This window comes from Chrysemys picta, chromosome 3, assembly GCF_011386835.1.
Source record: "Chrysemys picta bellii isolate R12L10 chromosome 3, ASM1138683v2, whole genome shotgun sequence".
In the NCBI taxonomy this organism is placed as follows: domain Eukaryota; kingdom Metazoa; phylum Chordata; order Testudines; family Emydidae; genus Chrysemys; species Chrysemys picta.
Window position 1 is genome coordinate 144506849 of NC_088793.1, and position 25942 is coordinate 144532790.

The following is a 25942-nucleotide window of genomic DNA, read 5'->3' on the forward strand; positions in this document are numbered from 1 at the left end:
TATCAACTAATTCCAAAACCTCCTCTAGTGACACTTCAATCTGTGATAGTTCCTCAGATTTGTCACCTACAAAAGCCGGCTCAGGTTTGGGAATCTCCCTAACATCCTCAGCCGTAAAAACTGAAGCAAAGAATCCATTTAGTTTCTCTGCAATGACTTTATTGTCCTTAAGTGCTCCTTTTGTATCTCGATCATCAAGGGCCCCACTGGTTGTTTAGCAGTCTTCCTGCTTCTGATGTACTTAAAAAACATTTTGTTATTACCTTTGGAGTTTTTGGATAGCCTTGGCTTTTCTTATTACATGCTTGCACTTAATTTGGCAGCGTTTATGCTCCTTTCTATTTGCCTCACTAGGATTTGACTTCCACTTTTTAAAGGAAGTCTTTTTATCTCTCACTGCTTCTTTTACATGGTTGGTAAGCCACGGTGGCTCTTTTTTAGTTCTTTTACTGTGTTTCTTAATTTGGGGTATACATTGAAGTTGGGCCTCTATTATGGTGTCTTTAAAAAGTGCCCATGCAGCTTGCAGGGATTTCACTTTAGTCACTGTACTTTTTAACTTCTGTTTAACTAACCCTCTCATTTTTGCATAGTTCCCCCCCTTTTGAAATTAAATGCCACAGTGTTGGGCTGTTGAGATGTTCTTCCCACCACAGGGATGTTGAATGCAATTGTATTATGGTCACTATTTCCAGGCAGTCCTGTTATAGTTACCTCCAGCTCCTGCGCTCCACTCAGGACTAAATCTAGAGTTGCCTCTCCCCTTGTGGGTTCCCGTACCAGCTGCTCCATGAAGCAGTCATTTAAAGTATTGAGAAATTTTATCTCTGCATTTCGTCCTGAAGTGAAATGTTCCCAGTCAATATGGAGATAATTGAAATCCCCCACTATTATTGGGTTCTTAATTTTGATAGCCTCTCTAATTTCCCTTAGCATTTCATCATCACTATCACTATCCTGGTCAGATGGTCTATAATAGATCCCTAATGTTATATTCTTATTAGAGCATGAAATTTCTATCCATAGAGATTCTATGGAACATGTGGATTCACTTAAGATTTTTACTTCATTTGATTCTACATTTTCTTTCACATATAATGTCACATCCCCCGACCCCCCGCACAACCTGTTCTGTCCTTCCGATATATTTTGTACCCCGGAATGATTGTGTCCCATTGATTGCTCTCAGTCCACCAGGTTTCCGTGATGCCTATTATATCAATATCCTCCTTTATCACAAGGCACTCTAGTTCACCCATCTTATTATTTAGACTTCTAGCATTTGTGTACAAGCACTTTAAAAACTTGTCACTGTTTATTTGTCTGCCCTTTTCTGATGGGTTAGATTCTTTTTTATGTGAATGTTTATCATCTGATCTGGCCCCTCCTTTATCCTCTTCCATCCTCTGCTCCTGACTATAACCTGGAGATTCTCTATCATTAGACTCTCCCCTAAGAGAAGTCTCCGTCCGATCCACATGCTCCTCTGCAGCAGTCGGCTTTCCCCCATCTCCTAGTTTAAAAACTGCTCTACAATCTTAATGTTTAGTGCCAGCAGTCTGGTTCCACTTTGGTTTAGGTGGAGCCCATCTCTCCTGTATAGGCTCCCCGCATTCTGCTAGTTGTGCCTAATCCCTGGAACAGCATTTAGCTGCTCCCACTAAGTTACCTTAGCTCAGCAATTGCATCTTCAGCCATCAAATTGAACCAAGATAAGAAGTCAAAGTTGTGGTCTGGCCTCAGACCAGAGACCCTCTGGGATTCTCCCACCCCGTTCAGAAAATCTGGAGAAAACTGAAGACTGTTTTTTGCCCTGCTGTAGTTCAGTTCTCTGTCCTCTCATTGCCCTGCCAGTGTGCGTCAACCCTGTCCTGGAGAGCTTGAGGCAGCAGTTCATTCTCTTGGCAAATGTAGTCTTTGGCTTCTGCTGGGACTGCCAACAAGTGGGTCAGTTCACGTCAACTGTGATAGTTGTGCCTGGGTCCAGATGCGAGCCAGTGACCTAGAAAATCCCCCTGAGCGATCAAGTCTCCCATTGGCCAGCTTTCTTGTTAACAACCATTAACATATCTGTCCTTTCCATAAAGGTTCTATTCATATGTTCTACTGCAATAGATGTTCGTATGAAAGAGGCAGTGAAATGTGTTAGTAATGTGATGTTGCAAATTACTATCCTTAACAAGGGGAGGGAAAGAAACACTACAGCTCTCTGTGTGAGCACTTCAAATTCTACTAAAGTTTACTTCCCAGCCAACATACAAAGCCTCCCCTGTGCAATAATCATAATACCAATACAGAGCTGCTGGCTTCAGAAGGCCGCTGCCACCAATAGGAAATGGGGGAGGTTTGTAGACTCTTGAAATAACTAAAATGGAATAATGACTAGTGGTCTACAAAGCACTTGCTCATGGTCCAGGGAGAGCCCACTGGTTATATGGCCCTAGCGGCCTTTTTTTTATATTACGGTTGCTAAACTGCATTAAAGACAGCTAAAAGTATATTAAGGCCAGGGTGCCTAATGTTAGGCTCTTAAGTCTACATTTAGTCACCTTAAGAAAAGTAGCCTGATTTTCAAAGGTGTCAAACACTTGCAGTTCCCATTACATTCAGTGATGCTCGGCGCTCTGGAAAATCAGGCCATTAATATTTAAGTGCCTCGCAATGGCATTAGGAGCCTAATTTTAGGCAGCTAGGTTTGAAAGTTTTGGCCTAGATACCTTACTGATGTTACTTCCTCGTGTGAGCAAATGCTAAACTTGCCACAGAGATGTTCTATTTTCACAAATGAGGGCAGGTCCATGAGACATTCTGCCTGTTAAGTACACCACCTGAAAAAAAAATTGAAAATGCTCCTGTATTCATGTATTGTTTTTATTTTTCTGACATGCAACCTGTCTGAGCCTTGCAAAGACTACAGCAGATAGGTAAAAGGAAAAATAACAGAAAAAAGCCAAACCAACCTAAAACATACCACAGTTCATTAAGATTTACAGGGCCTGGGGCAAAATTTTAAAACCTCACCACCCTATTTGTGTTTTAACAAGCTCCCCAATCTTCTCTCCCTCCCACCTTTTTGCCCATTGTGTCCTGTCTCCCACATCCATAGAGGTTTTTACCGGCTCATTGAATTAGTTTGATTTTAAATTATTTTATGTTTTTATAATAGCTCTCTAACCAAGATAATGTTTTTGTACTCCAGTTTTCCTGTATGGTTCCAGGCGAGGTGACTGAAGCAGTGACAGCACTTCAGGCATATGACTGAGGAATTAAGGCAGGAACAATGGGTAGAAGAGGCCAAAACCAGGTTTCAGGGGTTTCCTTTCTACTGTATAGTTCCTGAAAATCTCTATGTACCTCAGTCTCAATCCCCACTCACTCTCTGTCAAGCTCACCCCATCCCAATTTTATTCTCCCAATCAGCACCCACTCACTTTTCATTCGCCCAAGCATCCCTACACTCACCTCACTCCATCTTGTGGTCAACTCATCAATTCCATCCAACTCCCGCAGCACACACCACTCACTCCCCCCCAGCACCAGTCCACACAGCCACTCAGACCACCCACTGCAGAATTCTCTCCCTCTGGCACCGAGAGGGATCTCTGAGCCAGTCATCTTCTCCCCTTGCATCCACATGATGTTGGGTCAGGTGTTGTTCTCTTTCTCTCCCTGCGGCTTTCCCCTGGCAGCGTTAAACTGAACCCTTATGTTCCTGAACAGATGTTCACTGACTTCATTGGGGTTCATAAACATTGCAGTAAGAGTCTATGCATGTAGCGCTGCTTGCAGGAAAAGGATCGTAATCACAAATACTGCTTTCTGCAGCAGGCAGATATTGGTGAAGGTTTCTTATCCAAAAACTGACCAAGCTCAACCCCGCGTAGCTGGCATGATCCCAGCCCAGCCCAATTTTTAAGATTCTTACAATAGAACTGACAGTGGATCATTAAGAAGTACAGAAACCAGATTTTTCACAGAATTGCATCAGCCCTGAGGTATATGCAGAAATACATTTGGATGTATGTGCAGTTCAGTCGTTTGAATTATATATGAGACTCCCACAATGAATTACACTGAATGTAAAAAGGGATTGAGAACTAGCTGCTGCCGGTCTTCACACAGAATTAGTCGAAGTATGATATTGCTCGGATTTTGTTTATATATAGCTTATCATTTCTGACATTTGTGTAAGATGAAAATAACCCAAAGCCAAATCATGGAACTGGCACTAAGAGCATTAACAGATAAAGCAGGTGTTAAAGGTGCTGAGTACAGGCTGTGTAACTTTAGATCTGTATTCAGCTCACCTTTACATCCTGCTCAGCTAAAAATGGAGTATGTTAAAGATGAACTACAAAGTAAAACACGAAAAGACTGGCTTTGCCCTTTACTGCTCCTGTATGATGTTCAAAGATGGCCTTTTGTGGCTCCTTCATCCCCTCAAAAATTACTTTTTTTCCGTGAGGATTTTACATATGAAATATTATGACTATAGGAAGAGTTCTCACTTCTGTCTCTTGACTGGAAGACCTTAGCAATATTTAGAAGACTTTAACAGAGTAGTCACATAAGGCTGTAACCTGAGCTGCAGCTCTCCCTGCAGGGAGACGATTTAGATTGAAAAAACAAAATGGAAAAAGATTTTTCCCCCCACCTCTTTTTTTGCTTTGCAGTTCACCTTTAAGCAACATAGAAGGAAAAGACAATAGCTTTGATTTGGGGGAAGAGGAGTTAGTCAGAACCAGCATAAACTTTAGCATCACAGATGAGGCTATTGGGCCAGATCCTCAGCTGGGATAACTTCAGTGGTGTTATACCAGTTTTGCACTAGCTGTGGGTCTGACCCATTGTTTCTTGTACTTTTTTTTTTTAAACTTCTATAGCCGTTGCTGACTTTGTGACAGTCAATGGAGTTATGTATTTGATACTTAAGAACTAAATAATTTGAAAGTTCTGTTTGGTTACTTAGCAAATCTGAGATAGCCTCTTCAGTGCTGCCCAGATATTATTTCACATCACAAAGCTGATGATCTACCTACACATCAGCATAACCACAAGAGAGGTATGGGCTAGTAGTGTGCACACAGTTCTAGCAAACTAAAATTTCTAAATTCTATTCCTAGCTCTGTCATTTCACATAATTTCTCAATTTCCATTTCCCTATTTGTAAAAGGGTGGTAATACTTGCTTACCAGTCTCCTTCCTATCATGCCTGTGTCTTTTCCTAACTGGTTACATTTAGTTTAGAAACCATCAGTGTGTTGAATATTTTCAGTTTCTTCAGTGCATCACTTGGACCTTGTCTCCAAAGAATTTAATCTATGATGATGTCTTCCAATCTCCTAGCCTTGGGTGGGCCAGATCATCTCACTGATTTTTAAGCAGAACTTCCCATTAAAATTGAAAATCAATGTGATGATACCACCATTTGTTTTAGACCCTTCAGTAGTTCCTCACAATTCTCTCTGACTTGATTGTCCTAAATAATGTTGTGTCATCTTCCAATTTAGTAATCTCGCTGTTTACTCTTCCAATTCTTTAACAAATATATTCAATAACACCAGTCTTAGTGCACCCCTTATTAACTGTCTTGCATGTTGCAAATTGATAATTTATTCCAACTCTGTTTCTCTCTTAACCCAGGCCTCATGTATTCTGTAGGATAACTGTCCTAAAGTTAAATGTCCATTGTTAGGTTTCAGAGTGAATTCACCCAGTTAAATAAAAAGGCAGTTCACACCCTTCCAAGCTATAGTTTCAGACTCTAGAGTTCAGCTACTTTATGTATAGTGTCAACATTTGAAAATATTTTCAAGGGTCAGTTCTCCAAATTGTCCCTTATAGGGAAAAAGCCCACATAGGAGACTGGAAACTCTGAGCCTGATCCAGTGCTGACTGAAGTCAAGGGAAAGATCCCCAGTGACTGCAATGGACTTTGGCATAGGGTGTCTATATTATTTGCCTCACAGAATTTCCACAAGATTCTTCCCACAGAAAAGGATGTGTTTGCTCATGGAAATAATGAACAGGGTTGTGGCCTATAGTTCTCTAGGCGGTTGCCAAAGGCCTAGGGAAATCTGGGTGAAGACCCTGTACTTTTCCAACCTTTCCTCAATCCACTGTGGCTCTCCGGCAATGTGGCTTCAGTCGGAAATTACCAGGTTTTTGTTGCTTCTGAATAAACGTTGTAATCTGAGGCCATTAGGCCCCCATCCACTGTAGTATTTCATGTTTTCTGGTGAGTTTTAAGTTATTGTTAATCTTTCTCCAGTTATTTCAATGTAAAATCTATACTAGCCAGCAGTATCAATGTAACAAAGGAGCTCCAAACAGCCGTCCCATCCCTTCAGATTTACAGATACATACCACGTCCTTGCTTCAGCTGCTTGGAGCTGAACTCACACCTTTGCAATGCTGTGATCTCTTGTGGCTAGAAGCCATATTAGCAGCTCAGCAGAAGAACCACCTCATCTGAGGCATTTAGCCAGCAGCCAGAAGTGACTCCCTGTCAACCCTGGCAGTGACTGGACAAATGGCTTTGCTACAGCCAAGAATCAGCCCAGAGAACTGATGGCCACGTGCTTTGCAGGCTGCAAAGTGGCTGTGGCAATCCCCGTGGGTATCTGTGGCAGAGCCCATGAATAACCAATGGTCTTGAGGAAAACTCACCTGACAACTTTATAATCCTAGAGATCAGTATAAAGTAACATTCTGAGGACTAAAAAACTAAATATATATAAAGCAACAGAGGGTCCTGTGGCACCTTTAAGACTAACAGAAGTATTGGGAGCATAAGCTTTTGTGGGTGAATGCCCATTTCATCAGATGCAAGTAATGGAAATTTCCAGAGGCAGGTATAAATTAATATGGAGATAACGAGGTTAGTTCAATCAGGGAGGGTGAGGTGCTCTGCTAGCAGTTGAAGTGTGAACACCAAGGGAGGAGAAACTGCTTCTGTAGTTGGATAGCCATTCACAGTCTTTGTTTAATCCTGATCTGATGGTGTCAAATTTGCAAATGAACTGGAGCTCAGCAGTTTCTCTTTGGAGTCTGGTCCTGAAGTTTTTTTGCCGTAAGATGGCTACCTTTACATCTGCTATTGTGTGGCCAGGGAGGTTGAAGTGTTCTCCTACAGGTTTTTGTATATTGCCATTCCTGATATCTGACTTGTGTCCATTTATCCTCTTGCGTAGTGACTGTCCAGTTTGGCCAATGTACATAGCAGAGGGGCATTGCTGGCACATGATGGCATATATAACATTGGTGGACGTGCAGGTGAATGAGCCGGTGATGTTGTAGCTGATGTGGTTAGGTCCTGTGATGGTGTTGCTGGTGTAGATATGTGGACAGAATTGGCATCGAGGTTTGTTGCATGGGTTGGTTCCTGAGTTAGAGTTGTTATGGTGCGGTGCGTGGTTGCTGGTGAGAACATGCTTAAGGTTGGCGGGTTGTCTGAGGGCAAGGACTGGCCTGCCTCCCAAGGTCTGTGAAAGTGAGGGATCATTGTCCAGGATGGGTTGTAGATCACTGATGATGCGTTGGAGAGGTTTAAGCTGAGGACTGTAGGTGATGTCCTACAGTCCTCTGTACGTGTACCCAGAAGCCTCCTGCTACAAGACAGGCCCCAAAAAGAAACCAACAGAACTCCACTGGCCATCACCTACAGTCCTCAGCCTAAACCTCTCCAATGCATCATCAGTGATCTACAACCCATCCTGGACAAGTTTTCTGATTTCCAAAAACTGGGGGAAGAGAGGAGGGAACTTTTCAGTTTTTCAATGAAAATCTGAATATTTTTTTCACCACAACCTCACTTTGAGGAAAAGGTTTCATATGAAAAAATTCAATCGGCAATAGTTACTAGGTGTCATGTGGAGGTGGATAGTGTTCTGAAGATCCACTAGCCAATTTTTTGGTGAAAAAATTATGTGAATTCTTGCCAAAGAATTTCATATGATTTCACACCACTGAAATATCAATTCCAATGAAGTTTTTGTAAGATTTAAAAATAATGTATGCTTCATTATCAATATTTCATCCAGAAGTGGTCCTTATTTTGAGAGTATATAATTGTTTTTCAATCTTGGGGGTACTAAATACTTTCCCACTTTTTCAGAAGGATATATTGTCTACAGTGTATTGTCTACTTGGGAAAATACTGAAAGTAGGGACTGTATTTTTTTCACACAATGCACAGCCAGCCTGTGGAACTCTTTTCCAGAGGATGTTGTGAAGGCCAAGACTATATATAACAGGGTTCAAAAAAGAACTAGATAAGTTTATGGAGGATAGGTTCATCGATGGCTATTAGCCAGGATGGGCAGGGATGGTGTCCCTAGCCTCTGTTTGCTAGAAGCTGAGAATGGGCAACAGGGGATGGATCAGTTGATGATTACCTGTTCTGTTCATTCCCTCTGGGGCACCTGGCATTGTCCACTGTCGGAAGACAGGATACTGGGCTAGATGGACCTTTGGTCTGACCCAGTATGGCCATTCTTATCATCTTATGCTTTTATTATTCCACTGATATCAAGGTGTTTCCAAATGGCAATTTGTTTATTCTGTAAATCTTTCATTATGTGAAAGTGATATTATTCTTGGCTATATGAAGTCCAAATTGTTCATAGTTCCATTGGGAAGTAGAGAATACCAGTTTGATTTCAAGTAATTTTGTGCATGTGTGTTGTAATGTTATTGGGACTCACTAGATGGCACTATCACAAATAAATTTACAAAATAAATTTATTTGACTATATCAGGGTTACTTTTTTTTTTAAAATGCTTATTGTTGGCAGTGGTGCAGCTTTTTTTTTAGCTGCTGAACAGATTACCAGTAAAGTGTGTTCTGCCTTAATCTCAAAAGATATTGTTTTTTTAGGTGTAACTGTTACCAACAATTATACTTATGTGAGCAAACAAAAAATAATGGTGTGAACCATTCTGTGTATGCATGAGAGAGAGAGATGTGAGAAATGTGTAATGGTCTAGTAATGTGAGCACAAATCTGGGAACCAAGAACTTCTGGGCATATCCAGTTGTGCTCACTGGGACAAGATAATCAGGCCTGTGAGTTCTACCACAAGTTCTGATATTGACATCCTCTGTATTTGTAAAATTTATAGGTGTGCATTAAGACATTGCATGGTGCACCGCAATGTATATGAGATTGTTGCCCTCCAGTGCAAAACTAAGTAAAGGCTAATCATTAACCCAGGTGAAGTTAAGTACTATGTAATTTCCTCTGCACTGAATGGTGGTCAGTCTCAAGTCCATGATGTTTACCCTTTCTTGCAAGGGACTTGAGTGGAGAATATTCCATTCTGAATAATATTCCTTTCCTTTAGCTCAATCTCTATTCTGCTAAACATTATCTATGCACTCCCCTTAGTCTTATCCCAGCTGCTGGGCAGAAGTAACTTAGTGATTACTATTACTGTAGCACTAGCGTCCTGTGGATACTGACCACTGTCATGTGATAGGGTAATTAACTTTGTGTAACCCTGACCCATGTCAGGTGACTGATGCCAGGAACTAAAGATGACTCTGTGACAAGGACACACCCTTTTTGCAGTCACATATCACTATCTCAGTAATGCAGGAAAAGGTTCCCCTGTGCTTCCTATTCTGCTCATGAGGTTTAACCTTGGATTTCTACACACAGTTTTCCACACACGTACTATGCAGGATCAAGCCCATAGAATGCTTTTATCTAATCCAGAACATACTTTTTCAAATACTTGCCATATTTGTAACTTTAAAAGTACTGAACACATTTTCTTCAAATGTGGGGTTTGTTTGTTTTGGGTTTTTTCAGTTCTTACTGAGATCAAGGGAAATTTGAAGAAAATCAGTTCAGTCATTTTAATGTTACGCATATTTACAATGATGATGCCCTGGAACCAACTTGACCCCATGCACTTACATGGGTATATACCAGTATATGCATAAGTAACTAAACGAATGAACTGCAATACCAATAGCTGTGAGTCAACCTTTAGCTGATAGGGACTGATTCTGATCTCAGTAATGCCAGCATAAATCTAGAATAACTCCATTCAAATCAGCAGAGTCCTGATTAATATAAATAAGAAGATCAGAATCTGCACTATGTCTGTTGTTAATTATATTTTTAGAGACACCAATTGACCTTTGATGTCTGGCAACTACTAGTATACAATGGGAAATGTTTCTGTTTTTCTTTTTCTCTAGAAAATACTAACAAATGGAAAAAGTATTTATGCAAGACTAAGGCTGAACATTTAAGAGCTCAGATATCAGTGAATATTGTGGATAATTGCACAGCTTTAATTCTACCCCAGTGCATGTATATATTACAGTAATGCCTTTAATTTTTTGATCACACCATTAATCTTAGATGTGAGTATCTAAGGTTGTAGAAAACATTGTACAACATGATACTGTATTATTTTGGAAATAGTGTATGGTCACAGAATGTAAGACTGTATTGTACTGCAATACATGCAATGGGAGAAACTTATGGTTGTTTGTCCAACCTTGAATTTTGCATTTCTCTACTTTAGAGTGCTTAACTGTGCATCCTCAGTACTGCATTAATATCATCTTTTTTTTGCATGTAATAATACTGAACAAGTTTTTTACATTCCATGGGCAGAATGATCCATTAATCTGATGAATACAAAATGCTGAGTACAACTTGTTCTCACTTAACGATTTAAACTTGGTTTACTATTAAACTAAGTGCTTTTTGGTTTAGAGACCCTTAATGCATTGGATTATTGTTTGACCTCTAAATGGGGCTGCCCTGGACGACCACTCAGACATTTCAGCTAATACAGAATGCAACCACCCAGATTAGCAATGTTGTGGGCATGGAGGAAGTCAGAGACAGCAGTGGTTTCTAATTCATTTCCAAATGCAGTTCAAGTTGTTGGTTTGGATTGTGTACCTTGGGATCTCTTCTGTTTGACCTGACAGTTGAAATCAGCTATGTTGCTCAAACTGATACACTCGTGGAGAATTGGTAGGAGGGTGAGGAGAAGGTTGTTTTTATTGGATATGAATGGAATTTACTTCCCCACTTGGTGCAAAAAACAACAGAATTTACTGATGTTTAGGGAATACTCTGAGGACTCTCTCTCTTACCTTAGTCTTTTTTGGTGAAGTGGTTTGAATAGGGAGTGTTTAGATTTCTCCTTTTGTTTCTGGGTTGGGGATTCTGTTGTTTTTTATTTACATGATATGAATTTGGAGTCATTTTTTGTTTGCATTTTTAAATATTATTTCTGGGGACTACATTGTGACAGACTTAATATATACAGGGGAAGAATAATCTCTGTGACTTGGTTAGTTTTTCTTGATAGATTCATCATATTAACTAGAGGACAACAACGGGACAGCTTAGTCTATGGAGAAGCACATGCAGTTTAGGAAGCCACAATAGATTCACAGAATCAGATTTGTGTCCTCTGTCTTGATGGGGAGACTAGTATTTCAGCCTAAATTGACACACAATAGCTACTTTAGCAATCTGTTTTCATACCATTCTATCTCTGTTAATCTAAGATTAGAACCACTGGGACATATTCTTCTCTCGCAGTGATGTCAATAAGAATAGCTCTACTGAAGCGAATAGGGCTACAGCAATGTAACTGAGAGGAGAATCCAGTCCATTGCTAAAACTTGTTGGTACATGGGAGATTCCTGACACTTCCTACCTTAGAGCAAAGCTTAAGAAACTAATTTGAGTCATTATGAGCTTACACATTGTGAGTTTTAAATAGTATACTGTGGACATAATGAGATTTAAACTAAGGCATGAGAAGTAGAAAGTAGAATAAGGATGACGTTTTCCTTTTGTTCATGTCTCAGCTTGTAGGCAACCAGCAAAGATAATAAGCAGAATCTGTCAATATCTACATGGCAGAAGGAACAGCTTTGGTGTAATCCTGAAAGAAAAGCTTTTAAACTGGCTAATCTCCTTGCTTGTTAAGAAATATTAGCATAAAATCTGGTTGAGTCAAAATTAAAATCAGACAGTCTTCCTGATGATGTCTCTATTAATTTATGAAGTTTGGATCTGCAGTTATTGGAGTCCCCTCTCAACACTAGGAATCACTAATTGGGTAGCATTATGGTTCAGATCACCAGTGGTCTTTAGATCACATTATGAGGACCACTGCCCTACACTGAAATAACAGAAAATGTTATGACCATACAAGGAAAGAAAGGGGCTGGAGGTAGAAGAAGAGAAAAAGAGAATAAAGAAACGGCTGAAGGGGGAAAGCATGAAAAGATACACAAACATTTTAGATTAGAGACATTTTATTTATTCTTCTTCATATTTTAGTGTTTCCTTAGTTAATGGGCCAAATTATCTTTAAATTTGGAGAAGAAATGGATTACTTTATTCTCAGTACTTATATTAGTATTTCTAGCTATCAACTCAAGATACTGTGGTTGGATAATTAGTATTTTCTGGGTTGCTAGTTACTTTGGATTCTGTAGATCTGTCTCTGTTGCTACCTATGATCTATGCTGTCTTTTTAGGGGTAGAGGTGTGTGAGAAAGGTCTTTCTCTTTCTGTTGGCCATTATGGCAAGTCTCTAGAGCACATGGACTATAACTAGTGTTGGGGACACCTTTTCTCCTCAGGGGACACCACCTATTTCCTCTTCCTCTCCTTGCACTGGAGTGGATATCTAGGGCTCAATTTTGATCTCAGTAATGCAATTTGTAAATCTGGAATAACTGTAGCAGAATCCGTATACTTGTTCTGAATAGATAGGGGTGTAATTGAGATCAGGCTCTAACTCCTAGGTCTATAGAAGCGAGAGACTGGAAAGACCTCTTCCCCCTAGTGCAGGAGGATCCCCAATTGTATCCTTATTAATATTTTTCCTGTCTTAATTTCATTCTGCTACTCCTAATAATACCCTGTTGTACCAGCTTAAATGTTTTGTCTGTCTTCTTGGTGTGTAAGCCTCTTCCTTGTTTGTAAATCTAAAGGATAGTCCACTGGTTAAGGCACTGGCCTACTTGGGAGACCTGAGTTTGAGTCCCTCCTCTACCACACTTCCTGTGTGACCTCAGGCAAGTCACTTAGTCTCAGTTCCCCATCTGTAAAAGTGGGGGGAAACACTCCGATATAGTAATGGGGGCTATATACGTACCTAAAACGGAAAGAATTATGCAGAGCATGTTGCAACTCAGCTCTGACTGTGAAGCCCTAGGCCCCCTGCATGCCCAGCACTGCAGATGTTGACAGCAAATTCCTGAGAGAGGAACGAGAATGAAGAGACAGCAACTGGAGTAAATCCCTACGAGAGCAGCTGAGGCGCCAACAGTAAATTCACCGAAAGGAAGGGGGAGTAAAGAACAGGGAGAAGAGAAGGAACAATGCCCCTAGAGCTAACCAACTGTTAACACCTGCAGCTGGGAGTGAGCCAGACAGGAGCAGAAAAGGCTAAAGCTGGCTAAGCTAGTGGGTCTGACAGCTCCTTAGTGCTAAGCATAGTGCTTTAATTAATCCCCTTTCTCTTTTAACCCACAACCAAAGAGCAAATATTGTATTTTCATTTATAAAGTATATAGGTAGAAACAATGTAGTTACTGCAGTATGCAAATTGTATGTTGTTTTCAGTGATAGAACCATCCAATTTTGACCGTCTGCTACACATTTGGGGCTCCACTTTGCCTCTTGTGAAGCTGAGCCATGCTAAGGATGGTTAGGAGTACAAGGCAGGTGCTCCACCCCAGTGGAGGGCACTGAAGACATTATGTCTTATATCATTTTAACCCTGGTGTTTAGGTACTTGAAACATATGTTGGTATTTTTCCAAGATGAATCTTAGGATGCTATTTATTGTCCCTGCTTCCACCCATTAGGCCTCTTTTGTAGCCTTTCTCTGTCCTGTTTATGGTTTCAGCTCCTCTGAATTTGCTATCCTCTTGCGATTTCATTAATGTGCTGTTTAATCTCTCTTCTAGGCCATTAATGAAGACGTTAAGATCTGTCCAATATAATTTCTGCAGTACCCCACTAAGCACCCCCCTGGACCTCAGTGCTTTGCAATTTGTCATTACTTATTGGTTTGGGGCCTGCTGTCTGTTTTTGGTCCACATGAGGTGTGTGTCTGTCCATAGCTGAGTTGAATTAATTTTGAGAGGAAGGCTGCATGAGACACTCTCAAATACTGTCCCCAATTCAAACACAATAAACCACATATGGGGCTTATAAAGTAAAATCCCTGTGGATGTAACAGAATCAAAGATGAATAGGAGGGTATTAGATAAGGTGCCAAAGTCAGAAGGCAAAATAAGCATCTTTTATGCTCATACAGGGTCCAAACCAAAGCTGATGGAAATCGATTGGGGAGTCTTTCCATTGACTTCAGTGGGCTTTAGATCAGGTTCCTAGATTCCCTTATTATCCAATGCACCTTGTGTAGTCAGCTATACCTTTGCAAGTCAGAATGGTGGCATTTTACACCCACTCCACACGTTTAAATATTTACTCCTGGTATGTAGCAATGGAGAACCAGGTCTCCCTAAACTGCTATTGGAAGGAGACTAGACTGATGTAACTTAAATGCTGAGGTGCATTTAAAGAAAGTGATATTTAAAGAAAGGTAGTGATTACTTACTTGCTATACATTGTTTGGTAAGTGTTGTCCTGCTTCCTTGTTTATAATTAGAAATGGTTGGAAAACGGAATTTCTGTTCTGCAGGAAATTCGGAAGTAACATTTTTTGCAGTTCCAAATCAGAATGAAAAATCAAAATTTAAAAATGTTCCTGTCGAATAGAAATTTTGAAAATTTCAATTAAGAAAAATTGAAGTGTTTTATTTGATAAGATAAAAATGTTTTGTTTTAATAATGGCAAAGCACTATACTAGCATATAATGCTAAACATTAAATATAATATTAAATTATAACATGTTTTAATATAAGAGTCAAAATTAAATTAATCAAAATGATAAAGGTAAAAAAAAAATCCACATTATCTAAACCACCAATTTACTTGAAATTGATAGATTCCCATGAACCGTTTCAGTTTAATCAAACCGCATTCTCCGATGGAAAGCTGAAAATGTTTCAACTCACTCTAGTTATCATGATACAGTATTTCGTTTTAAATCAGAATGACTAGTCTCATTTTCCTGCCCTTTTTTTGTGCGCTCCATTGGTAGTTTCAGTTGATCAGGAAAGACAATTGTCCCTCAATGAGAAATGATGTTGGCAAATCGTGGAAATGGGGATGAGAGAATAACAGTTGTCATCTTTGGAGGCAAAGAAGGTATATTGTCATATCCTCAGCAGACACATAATGACTTTAGTGGAGCTGTACTAGTTTACACCCACTGAGGATCTGGCCCTGACCCTTTATATGTATTTTTATTATTACTGCTTTTTAGGCTTATGTTCAGATTTTTCACTGTTCACATGATTCCTGAAACCCTGTTAGGTTCTGAACAATAACTAGTACTATGGGGGGGGGGGGGAGGGATAGCTCAGTGGTTTGAGCATTGGCCTGCTAAACCCAGGGTTGCGAGTTCAATCCGTGAGGGGGCCATTTAGGGAACTGGGGTAAAAAAATCTGTCTGGGGATTGGTCCTGCTTTGAGCAGGGGGTTGGACTAGATGATCTCTTGAGGTCCCTTCCAACCCTGATATTCTATGATTTTTTAAGCGTATGACTGTGTGGATTTACAGTAGTCCTTGTGTAGGTTGTTGTCTGGATTTGTGCAGTACAGATTTAGCACACAGCAGAGCAGCAGCTATTTGCCTCCATAAGCTTAATGAAGTGCACAGTACATTTGCATGTCCAGGTGTTTAACTAATCCTGAGAGACAACAGGCCAAATTCAGCCAAATGCAACCTGGAGTAAGCAGGTGCTGCATCCATGGAAGTCATTGGGTCATATTCTTTTGTGACATATACATTAGTTTCAGTTACACATCAGGTGTAAGTTGATCATAAATCTGACATACGGGGCCATGTAAATGCCATAATAGTGCATCTTGCACTGATTTACTATTCAGTGATGCTGCAAAATGAATGTAAGCAAGACGCTGGGAAAGCGCGAGAGGGCTTGTTGCAAGAAAAGCAACCAGGAGAAGGGTGTAAGATAAAGCGTACCACACCTACTTTAATTTATATTCAGCTCATTCACAATGTCCTCAGGCCAAATTCAGACATGAGTTCAATGAGAGTTCTGCCATTTATGTGAGGGTTGAATATATTTAGCCAGACTATTGAACTGGTTTAAGTTGCAGGGATTTTATTTATAGAATCATTGAATACCAAATTCTTGCAAGTTACAGTGTGGGGCCACTTACATCAGTTTTCCTACTCAATTTAATGTGAAACTTACACCTCCAAGTGACCCTCTAGCTTTAACTGTGTTTGCATCTGATTCCAACCTTTTGAAAATTAGACTAAGCCTGCAAAGATTTTATCCAGATCACCTTCCAGTCACACAGTATTCACTAACAGCTGGCTAGATTCAGCAGGAACTTCTTCCTTATATCCATGAATTAACCTAGTTGAACTGTAACCATCCTGTGCATAGATTGTGAGTGGGGCCATTGACTTCACGGGCGCTCTACAGAGGCAAAAGGGTCTATGCAGCCATACCTGTGTGGATCAGATTCCAGGATCAGGGCCTGAGTCAGTTTTACAAATACCTATAATAAATATGACTAGCATTGTTCAAAGGTAAATAATTTGGCTGATTTAGGTTTGGATGTTTTAAAAATCTTTTTTCCACTCAGCTAAGTTGATTACGTCTTGCATTCTTCCTATTGCTACTGCCACCTTAACCTAAACTTCATGTGTTCAATTTACATATTTGTCTCTATATAATGAGGATTGTTGCATCCAATCCCCTTTCTTCTGTTCAGTCTTTTTTCTCTTTCATGCCGTAACTTTGTATTTTGGGAGGATGCATTTCAGCAGGTGTTTGCTTGTTTGTTTTACATTCACGTTACCCACATGACACACCGCATCTAGTTTTTCAGTGTCTAATTGTTCACTGATCACAGAGATGGTAATGACCCCTGACATTTTATATTTCACTGGCATTTGGGCTTTTGGAAAAACTTTCAAGAACATTAATATAAAACCACTGGAGTATTCCCAATAGTTCCGCTCAATCCAACCCCCTTGTCATTCTGCAGTTTGGTTGTGGGAACAAAACCCCTTTTTTATTTGTTTTTCCAGATTGATGGATTTCTGACACTTCTGTTTGGCCTGGCTAGCATTAATACCCTTACAGTGATCAGTGTGACTCGCTACATAAAGGGCTGCCATCCAGACAGAGGTAAGGTCTTCAACAATGCATTTGAAGGAATTAAAAATAGCGCTGGTCTGACTCTGCCTTCAGTTACCTTGGTGAAAATCAAAAGTAACTACCTTGAAGTCAATGGGGTAATACAGTGCCAAATGGATATGTGGGGAAATCAAGATCAGGCCTAATAACTGCTGTTGGAAATTTGCTTCCATCAAACATTTTTCAAATGAACCCAAATAAGAGCAGGATTATTCTTGGCACATTCGCTTCACTGTGAGTAGAATTCACCCCTGTGCAGAGGGCCAACACTAAGCTTATGTATCACTTAAGTTCCTCAAAATAAAGTGTAAATGGCACTTCAGTGGTGCATATGTCCACTGTCCCTCTGCAAAGAGGTGAATTTCATCTTGTATGAAATGAAGTTTAGGACAGTTGCCAGCCATTAATAGACCTGACTTGGGACACTTCCCTCCACAAATGCATTTTTATTCTCAGTGGTGTTTTGCCTGCTCGCAACAGGCACTGTGAATAGGGTTAGGTGTCACCTGGGACACTGAAATCTACTGATCTTCCCTGAAACCTCTTCAACACCATCCAGTCTTGCATCTCAAACTGCTTCTCTGCCATTGTCTCTAGGATGCCCTACCACCATCTCAAACTCAATGGACCTGATTGTGATCAACCAATATACTTTTTACACCATGTGAGGTCAGAATCAGGCCCACTGTTTTCAACACCGAACTTCTTTCTTCCTAAACCTTCCTCCAGACCCTTTGCCTAGCTCCATTGACATTGCCACTCTCCTTCCTGTCTCCTCGGCCTGTAATCTGCATGCCATTTTTGGCTTTCCTCTCTATTTCTCCCTTCTCCAGTTCTCTCACTAAGGCCAGGTCTACACTAACCCCCTAATTCGAACTAAGGTACGGAACTTCAGCTACGTGAATAACGTAGCTGAAGTTCGAAGTACCTTAGTTCGAACTTACCTTGGTCCACACTCGGCAGGCAGGCTCCCCCGTCGACTCCGCGGTACTCCTCTCGCCGAGCTGGAGTACCGCAGTCGACGGCGAGCACTTCCGGGTTCGACTTATCGCGTCCAGACTAGACGCGATAAGTCGAACCCAGAAGTTCGATTGCCAGCCGCCGAACTAGCGGGTAAGTGTAGCCAAGGCCTAAGTCCTGTCATTTCTTCCTCTTCAATAGAGGAAAATCACCCTTTCCTCACAACCCCTGCCCCTAAAACCTTTTCCCAAGTGCTGGTTTCTTGTTTACTGTATACTTCTCTAACCTCTGTGCCCTCCAATCTATCCAAAATACCACTACCAAAGTTATCTCCCTCTCCCACTGCTCTACACCACTTTGAATACCTCCACCATTGGCTTCCTATCTCTTACTCTGTTCAATTCATACTCTTTGTTGTCACCTACCTACAAAGCCCTACATAACCATGCCACCATCTACATTTCTGCTCTTATTCCCACCTATACCCAATCTGCTTCTTGCCCTTTTCCCAATCGTCCCACTTAACAGATCATTGATGTCCTTCTCCCATTATTCATTTTGTGTCTCCTCTCCTGTTAGAAATCTCCCATCAAAAGCCCTTGCTCACCTACTTCAAATCCCTCTTTAAAACCCACTCCTTCCAGAAATTCTCCCTATCGTCTTCCAATCAATAGTTTCCCATGCTATCTCACAACTCCAGTGTTGTCTTTTGTCTTCGTTTTGTGTGACTTATGCTGTAAGATTTGGGGCAGGGATCCTATCTCAATCTCTGTATATAAAGAACCGTATAAATTTACTGTGTTATATAAATGATATTTCTAATTGCATAGGCAATAACAACCCTGATAAGGCAATATATATTCTGCAGGAAGTTCCACCTTTGCACAAGAACCAATGCACCTTGTCATTGATATATCTGTTAAGCCTCATTTTTAACTCAGTCTGTGCTGGGGCAGTCAGAATTAGGCTGGGCTGTGTTCCATATTTTGTATTTATTGTATCATATCTAGCCATATTTTAAATGTATGTCTCTCTCACCCAAGTTTCTACCAGAGAGCAAGGTCACAGCCACCTCAGCCTAGATGCCTGGGCATCATAGCTAAGCCCCAGAAGGATCCTCAAACTAGGTGTTCCCCCACCTATCTTGCTTGTGGGGCCCAATTTGGTAGGCATGCTCTGGACATACCTAGACCCACACAAAACAGCCAGAGGATGTGATCGTGCCCCCTTAACTTTTAGCCCAATGGTGTTAGGGCCCTCACCCAGGATGTGGAGACCTGGGTTCAATTCCTCTACCCCCCGCCTCCCCCATCTAATATAGGGAAGGAACTTGGATTTTGGTTTCCCACCCATCTCAGGAGATTGCCCTAACCATTGGGCTATGGGCTATTCGGGGGTCTCTCTCAATCTCTCCTGTTGAGGCTGTTCCACTGTGTATAAACAAATAAATATGCATTGGAGCAGAGGGACTGGAACCTGGCTTGCTCACATCCCTGATGAGTGCCCTAACCTCTGAGAGTAATTCTCTCTCAGGTGCCCAGGAGAGATTGAGAAAAATCTGCCCCAGAATACCCCATGCCCAAGAAATTGATTTCTGTGGAAATGAGGAGTCTAAATCTCTTTGTGGATCTAGCCCAAGGTGCCTGAGTTCCTTTGTGAATCTAGCCCTAAGTAACTGCAGGGAGTCTAGTGTCCTGGACAGCTCTCTGTGCTCTAAAGAAATCTTCCTCTTTCAGAGTTTTACCTCTTCAGCCAGTCACCACTGCTCCCATGAGACCCAAATTAATTGCATCGACTCAGGGAGCAGGGCTGCACACATTGTAGCCAAGCTTCCAGAACTTCTGCTGGTTAGAGGAGGGTACTTAAAAAGCCTGCTTTGAATACTTACACAACTGAAGATTAAACCTATGTATAAGCCAGATTCTCATTTATTCTAAGGCCCCTTATGCCACTCCAGCAGTGTAATGGAGTGTAAATGCAAGTTACTCCCACTTTAAGGCCGCTTTACACTGCTGCATAGTGTAACGGGCCTCCGTATGAATCAGAATTTGGCCCATGTGGCTTTTCCCATTCCTTTATTGCTGCTGCTGCCTGCAACATTATCAGGGGCCATTGATGCAGCCAAGCCATAGCAGAAACTGCAGGTTCATTATCCCTGGAGTCAGGCCAGATCAGGGAGCACGATGGAAACTGTGCTCAACTATCCCTGATAGGGGAGGGCATGGGAGAGTAAGGGAGGACACAGTGGAGCACTTGGGGGACTCAGGCTGAAAACATTTCCTGTATTTAATAAGTAGGATCATTCAGAACCCCTCCCATCCAATGACAGCATCAACAGCTTGGGAATCAAGGACAAAGAAGAGAAGAGAGTGGAATTCGTTAATTAAAACCATTAGAAATGTGAGTAACTAAAAGCCTTTTGCCTTTGACACACCTGAGGCTCATATTCTGTAGGAAAAATGGTAAGTATGGGGAAAGCAATAACTTTATTAAAATACATATCTGAGATATCTGTGCCAGAGTTAAATGTAAGGGTCATTCCAGAAGGCACTCGCAGTATTTGAGCGGGCTGGACTCTGGGCTAAATCCTATCACAAGTCACAACCAGACAACCCCAGAAAAATATATGTAGACAGTTGTCTACACCTATTGTCTGGAAAGCAGAAATTTCTTTTAAATGTAATAGGTTAAAATACTTTTCCTATGTGTTGTCTGGCACTGAAAGGTTTGCATGTGCAGACTGCAGCACAGGGGCCTAATGATATTTGTGTAACTGATGGCACATGGAATCTTAATGAAAAGTGAGGCGAGTACTTTGCTAATCTAGTCAGGTAAAGGATATCTTTTTCTGTGGCCTTTATATCCCTTTAAAGAAGGCTGGAATTGGCACAACCACTGTATGATTAAGAGTAAGTTATTCTGGTTTCTCTGATCATGGACGAGATGAAAGCGTTCTGCTGGATGAATAAGGTAGTTTGAGTTTCTGATTTGTTTTCCTCTGGCTACCAGTGCGGGGGCAGAGTTAATGTTATTTGAATGCTATACTTGTGAATTTCCATTCTTTCCGTTTTTCTTTTTTCATGTTAAATTAAACTTATAATTTCCTGTCTTTTTAAAGGTTTACAAAACTGAAAATTTCATATATGTTTCTTGTAGCTATAACACAATTTCCTAATTCTCGCATATCTAATTTATCTATCACTTTTTAATCTAATCTAATTTCATCTAACTCCAATGTCCTTGCAAAATCTTGAACATTCAAGTCACTGATATATACTTTCAACCTTACCTTTCATTTAAAAACAATTTTTTAGTCTGGGAATTATCTCAAGTACCAGGATTCCCCCAATTAGCCCTCCATGATCTTTACAGTAGTCCAATGTGAATAGATTTCATCTGGAAAGGGTCAGTGTGTTAAGTGCCATTTTCTCACTGTGTTGTATGTTCCAGGGCATTGCATTAGCAACAGCAGCATCACTGTGGCCCTGGTTCTCATCTGGATAGCAGCTTTCTTCTGGTCAGTGGCTCCAATACTTGGATGGGGCAGTTATACAGGTAAAAGGCCTCTCAGACATTCCTACAGTGATACAACTGGCACATTTGCTCTTAATAGATCAAAGATGATTTCCCTCTTATCTTGCTGTTTATTGTTGAGCAGCCTGATTATCAATAGAGCTGGGAGTATAATTCATAAAGAATAATTTATCCAGGGAATGCTTATGATTGTACTCTGGGTATACCTCAGATTGCAGTTTTGGGCATGGTACTTTCTCCACATCTTCTACTAATCGGTGATATTACATTACATGGATGAAAGTACTGCTTATGTGCTACTTTGTCCAGATGTATACATCCTTTCCAATATTTCCCTATACAATCTACTTGTGGAATGAAATTCTGGCCCCACTGAAGTCAATAGGAGTTTTGCCATTGATTTCAATAGAGCCAGGATTTCACCTTTGGTTTGCAAGGTTCTTACTGAATGTATCCAGATAAGTGCATCAGAACTTTTTGATGTTAAATATGGATAAGACCAATGTCTTTTAGAGCTCAGGGTAAGTAATTAATTTTCTATCTCTGGTTCCTGTCTTCTGAAAGTTAATTCATCCCATTTAAACTTCATCAGCTATGGAGAATTAAGAGGAGTTATTTTTGATTAGGTCTTGTCATTTGATGCTAATACGAGTTCCATTGCTGAATCATGCAGGTTTCACCTGTTTAACTTTTCCAGGTACTGTAAATACTTGACAGTGTAAACAGCTAAAACTTTGGTTCATGCTTTGCTTATTTGTGATGTATTTTATTGCAATGGTGTCTGAGCAGTCAACCTACTTAATTTTTTAAAAACTGTTTAAAGTCTATAGAAAACCCTGCTACTCATTTCATTTTGGGGAGTCCTAGAAACCTTCACTGCAACCTTTGTTCAAGTGGGAAATATTTAGGCAGGCTCTATTACTATGAGTCAAACTCAATATTTTGTTACTGGGACAGATTTACAAAGGGGTTTGGGTGCTTAAAAATGCAGATAAGTGCCTAGTGGGATATACAAAAGCACCCATTAGATGTCTAATTCTCATTGACCTTCTGTTAAATGCCTAACTTACATAGGCACTTTTGAAATCCCACTAGGTGCCTACCTGCATCTTAAGGCACCTAAATCCCTTTGTAAATCTGGCCCATTATCTAAGCATCAGTAGCCCCTTTATAACTGAAAAAACTGTGTATGCTCTAGTTTGCAATTTATGTCTGATCTCAGTTTTTTTCAGGTGTGTTTTTCCATTATCTGTGCCATTTGCTGTACAGTAACTCCTGAAAAATGCAACTTTAAGCGAAACGATGTTAAGCAAATCCAATTTCCCCATAAGAATTAATAAACATATATGACACACACACAGTATAAGTTTTAAACAAACAATTTAATATAATACTGGTACACAGTGATGATGATTGTGAAGCTTGGTTGAGGTGGAGGAGTCAGAGGGTGGGATATTTCCAGGGAATGCCTTACTGCTAAATGATGAACTAGCAATGGGCTGAGCCTTCAAGGATTAACACTCACACTCTTACTGTACAAGGCAGCAGGAAAGGAGGGAGGGTAGGCAGAGACACACACTGTGTGTGTGTGTGTGTGTGTGTGTGTGTGTGTGTGTGTGTGTGTGTGTGTGTGTGTGTGTGTGTGAGAGAGAGAGAGAGAGAGAGAGAGAGAGATGCGCATTTCCCCTTTAAGTATGAAGAATGGAGTCAGAAGTACACTGCCTTGTTAATTAGATCAGCAAGTTGAGACAGGACCGCAGCTGCTGCTGCCTGGAAGCTCCCTCTGTCGTGTGTCCCCCCTGCTCTATGGAAGGAGGAGTAAGCGGGGTGCAGGAGCAGGGGGGAGGGGGACCCCCTGACATTAGCCCTCCTTTTCCTCCCCCCCCACACAGCAAGCAGGAGTCTTGGGGAGCAGCTCCAAAGCAGAGGGCAGGAGCAGCACATGGCACTGGGGGGAGGGACAGCTGCAATTGATAGCCTGCTGGGCAGCTGCTGCACAGGGAACTTAGGGGAGCGGGGAACTGATAGGGAGAGCTGTCAGTCCACCCTGGTTCCAACCACCCACCAGCTAGCTGCAACGGGCTGCTCTTTCTGCAAGCAGTGGACAAAGCAGGCGGCTGCCAAACAATGTTATAAGGAAGCATTGCGCAACTTTAAACGAGCACGTTCCCTAATTGATCAGCAACGTAACAACGAAACGACGTTAACAGGGACAGCTTTAAGTGAGGAGTTACTGTATTTTTTATTCCTATTTCTTATTTTGTAATTTGTTAGTTAATTGCTTGTTGTATTATCTTTGATACAATAACTTATTATTATGCTGTTTGGTACCGAGATCTGAGAAAAAGTTACTGTGTAGCAAGTAATAGCAAATGGAAGAACATAACTTACAATGGTATAAAACCTACAGAATTAATAACCATTTTTCTAAGAGTGGGAATTAAAATATCACACTTTACTGTCCCCCCCAACAATGGTTTCTTCATGCTAGATAGGCAGTGGAAGTCTAAATCAGAGGCAAGTAGCCTGTAATACATTTTGTTGCAATCCATGAGGTCTTAGAAAATTGTGTCTATAGAACATTATCTCATAATTCATTAAATCACCATGATCACTTGGTTCTTTGCTTTTTAAAAGAAGAAAACTATGTTTTAAATGGATAATTCAAATGGTTTAAGATTGATAAAGGGGAAATATGTTAAAAAGGAAAAAAGCTAACCAAATTGTTTTGTTTTCTAGATCGCATGTATGGCACATGTGAGATAGACTGGGCAAAAGCCAACTTCTCTACAATCTACAAGTCCTACATTGTGTCTATATTTATCTGCTGTTTCTTCCTACCTGTGATTGTCATGGTCTTCTCATACGTGTCCATCATCAATACTGTAAAGTCAAGCCATGCACTAACTGGAATGGGTGATCCAACAGATAGGCAGAGGCGAATGGAGCGAAATGTCACTCGGGTACGTCTGGGTGCTTAGTATATCTGTAGTATATAAGAAAATAATCTTCTATGTTCTATAGAAACAGCATCAGAGTTCAGTGAAGAAATTGAAGACTTATTATCAAACTGGATCACAAATGAACATTAAACCAGAACATGAAAAAAATCATGCAGTCAGTCAAAAATATGGAGAAAATATAACTGAAGTACTTTATTTATGGATCACCAAAGATTGTATCCTCTTCTTTTTCTGAAGCGACAGTGCTGTGCAGAGAGAAACTTATGGTGGAATTCTCAAAAATGCTAATCACTGGCCTAACGCTGCTTCCTGTTCCATCAAAGTTAATAGGAGATTTAGTAAAAGCGGAGTGCTTTTAAAAATCCCACTATTAATTATTAAACCAGGGTATAATAAAAAACTGTTTCTTCCTACTCTTTTCTTCTGCTCTCCTTTCTTTTCCCTTTTGATTCTTATCCTACATTTCCTTCATTTCTCCCCACCCTTCCAACCCCCACTCTCTGTCCTTCTACCATGTACAGGTCTGTCTCGTCTTACGCAGAGGTTCCGTTCTGCAGTTAGCGCTTAAAGCGAAAACCACGTATAGTCAAAATTCCATTGAGTTCAATGGTGGGCGGAATCGCCCGCACTACAGGCATAGTGTTGAAATTGTTATCTTTCTCTTTTTTGTTTTGTTTTTGCCGACCACGTAAAGTTGAAATCGCCCATGTTGAATGCGCGTAAGATGCGACAGACCTGTATCTTTTTTCTTTCTTCTTCATGGTCCTCTTTCCAGACTCCCTTCCTATTTCTTTTTTCTGCCCTTAGTTGACTGTTTTTATTTCATATTCCCTTCATCTTCATCCCAATTCTTTCAAAATATAAGTGGCAAAAAAATCAAACGTAAATTACAGTTAGTCACCTAAATCCATATTTAAGGCCCCAAGTAAGTGGCCTGATTTTCAGATGTGCTGAATATCCACTACTCCATTACACTCATTGGGAACACTCTCTGTCAAATGCTTCTAAGAACCAGGGCATTTATTTAGTGCCTAAGGTGTCAAACTTTTTAGGTATTATGTTTGAAAATATTGGCCTAGAACAGTGGTGGGCAACAGGCAGCAGCCTCTGGCCGCCGCTTCCCGCAGCTCCCATTGGCCAGGAATGGCGAACCACGGCCACTGGGAGCTGCGGG

The 25942-nt window shown here is 40.7% G+C and overlaps 1 protein-coding gene across 1 annotated transcript in view; it reads left to right on the top strand.

Annotated features, from left to right (window-relative positions):
* LOC101936907 (opsin-5-like) overlaps nt 1–25942 on the top strand; it is a 48870-nt gene that overhangs the window by 20332 nt on the left and 2596 nt on the right. Inside the window, exons 3-5 of the mRNA XM_005296341.4 lie at nt 17203–17302; nt 21722–21826; nt 24545–24768. Of these exons, the coding sequence (XP_005296398.1) occupies nt 17203–17302; nt 21722–21826; nt 24545–24768 (429 nt within the window). The remainder of the gene's footprint in view (nt 1–17202; nt 17303–21721; nt 21827–24544; nt 24769–25942) is intronic.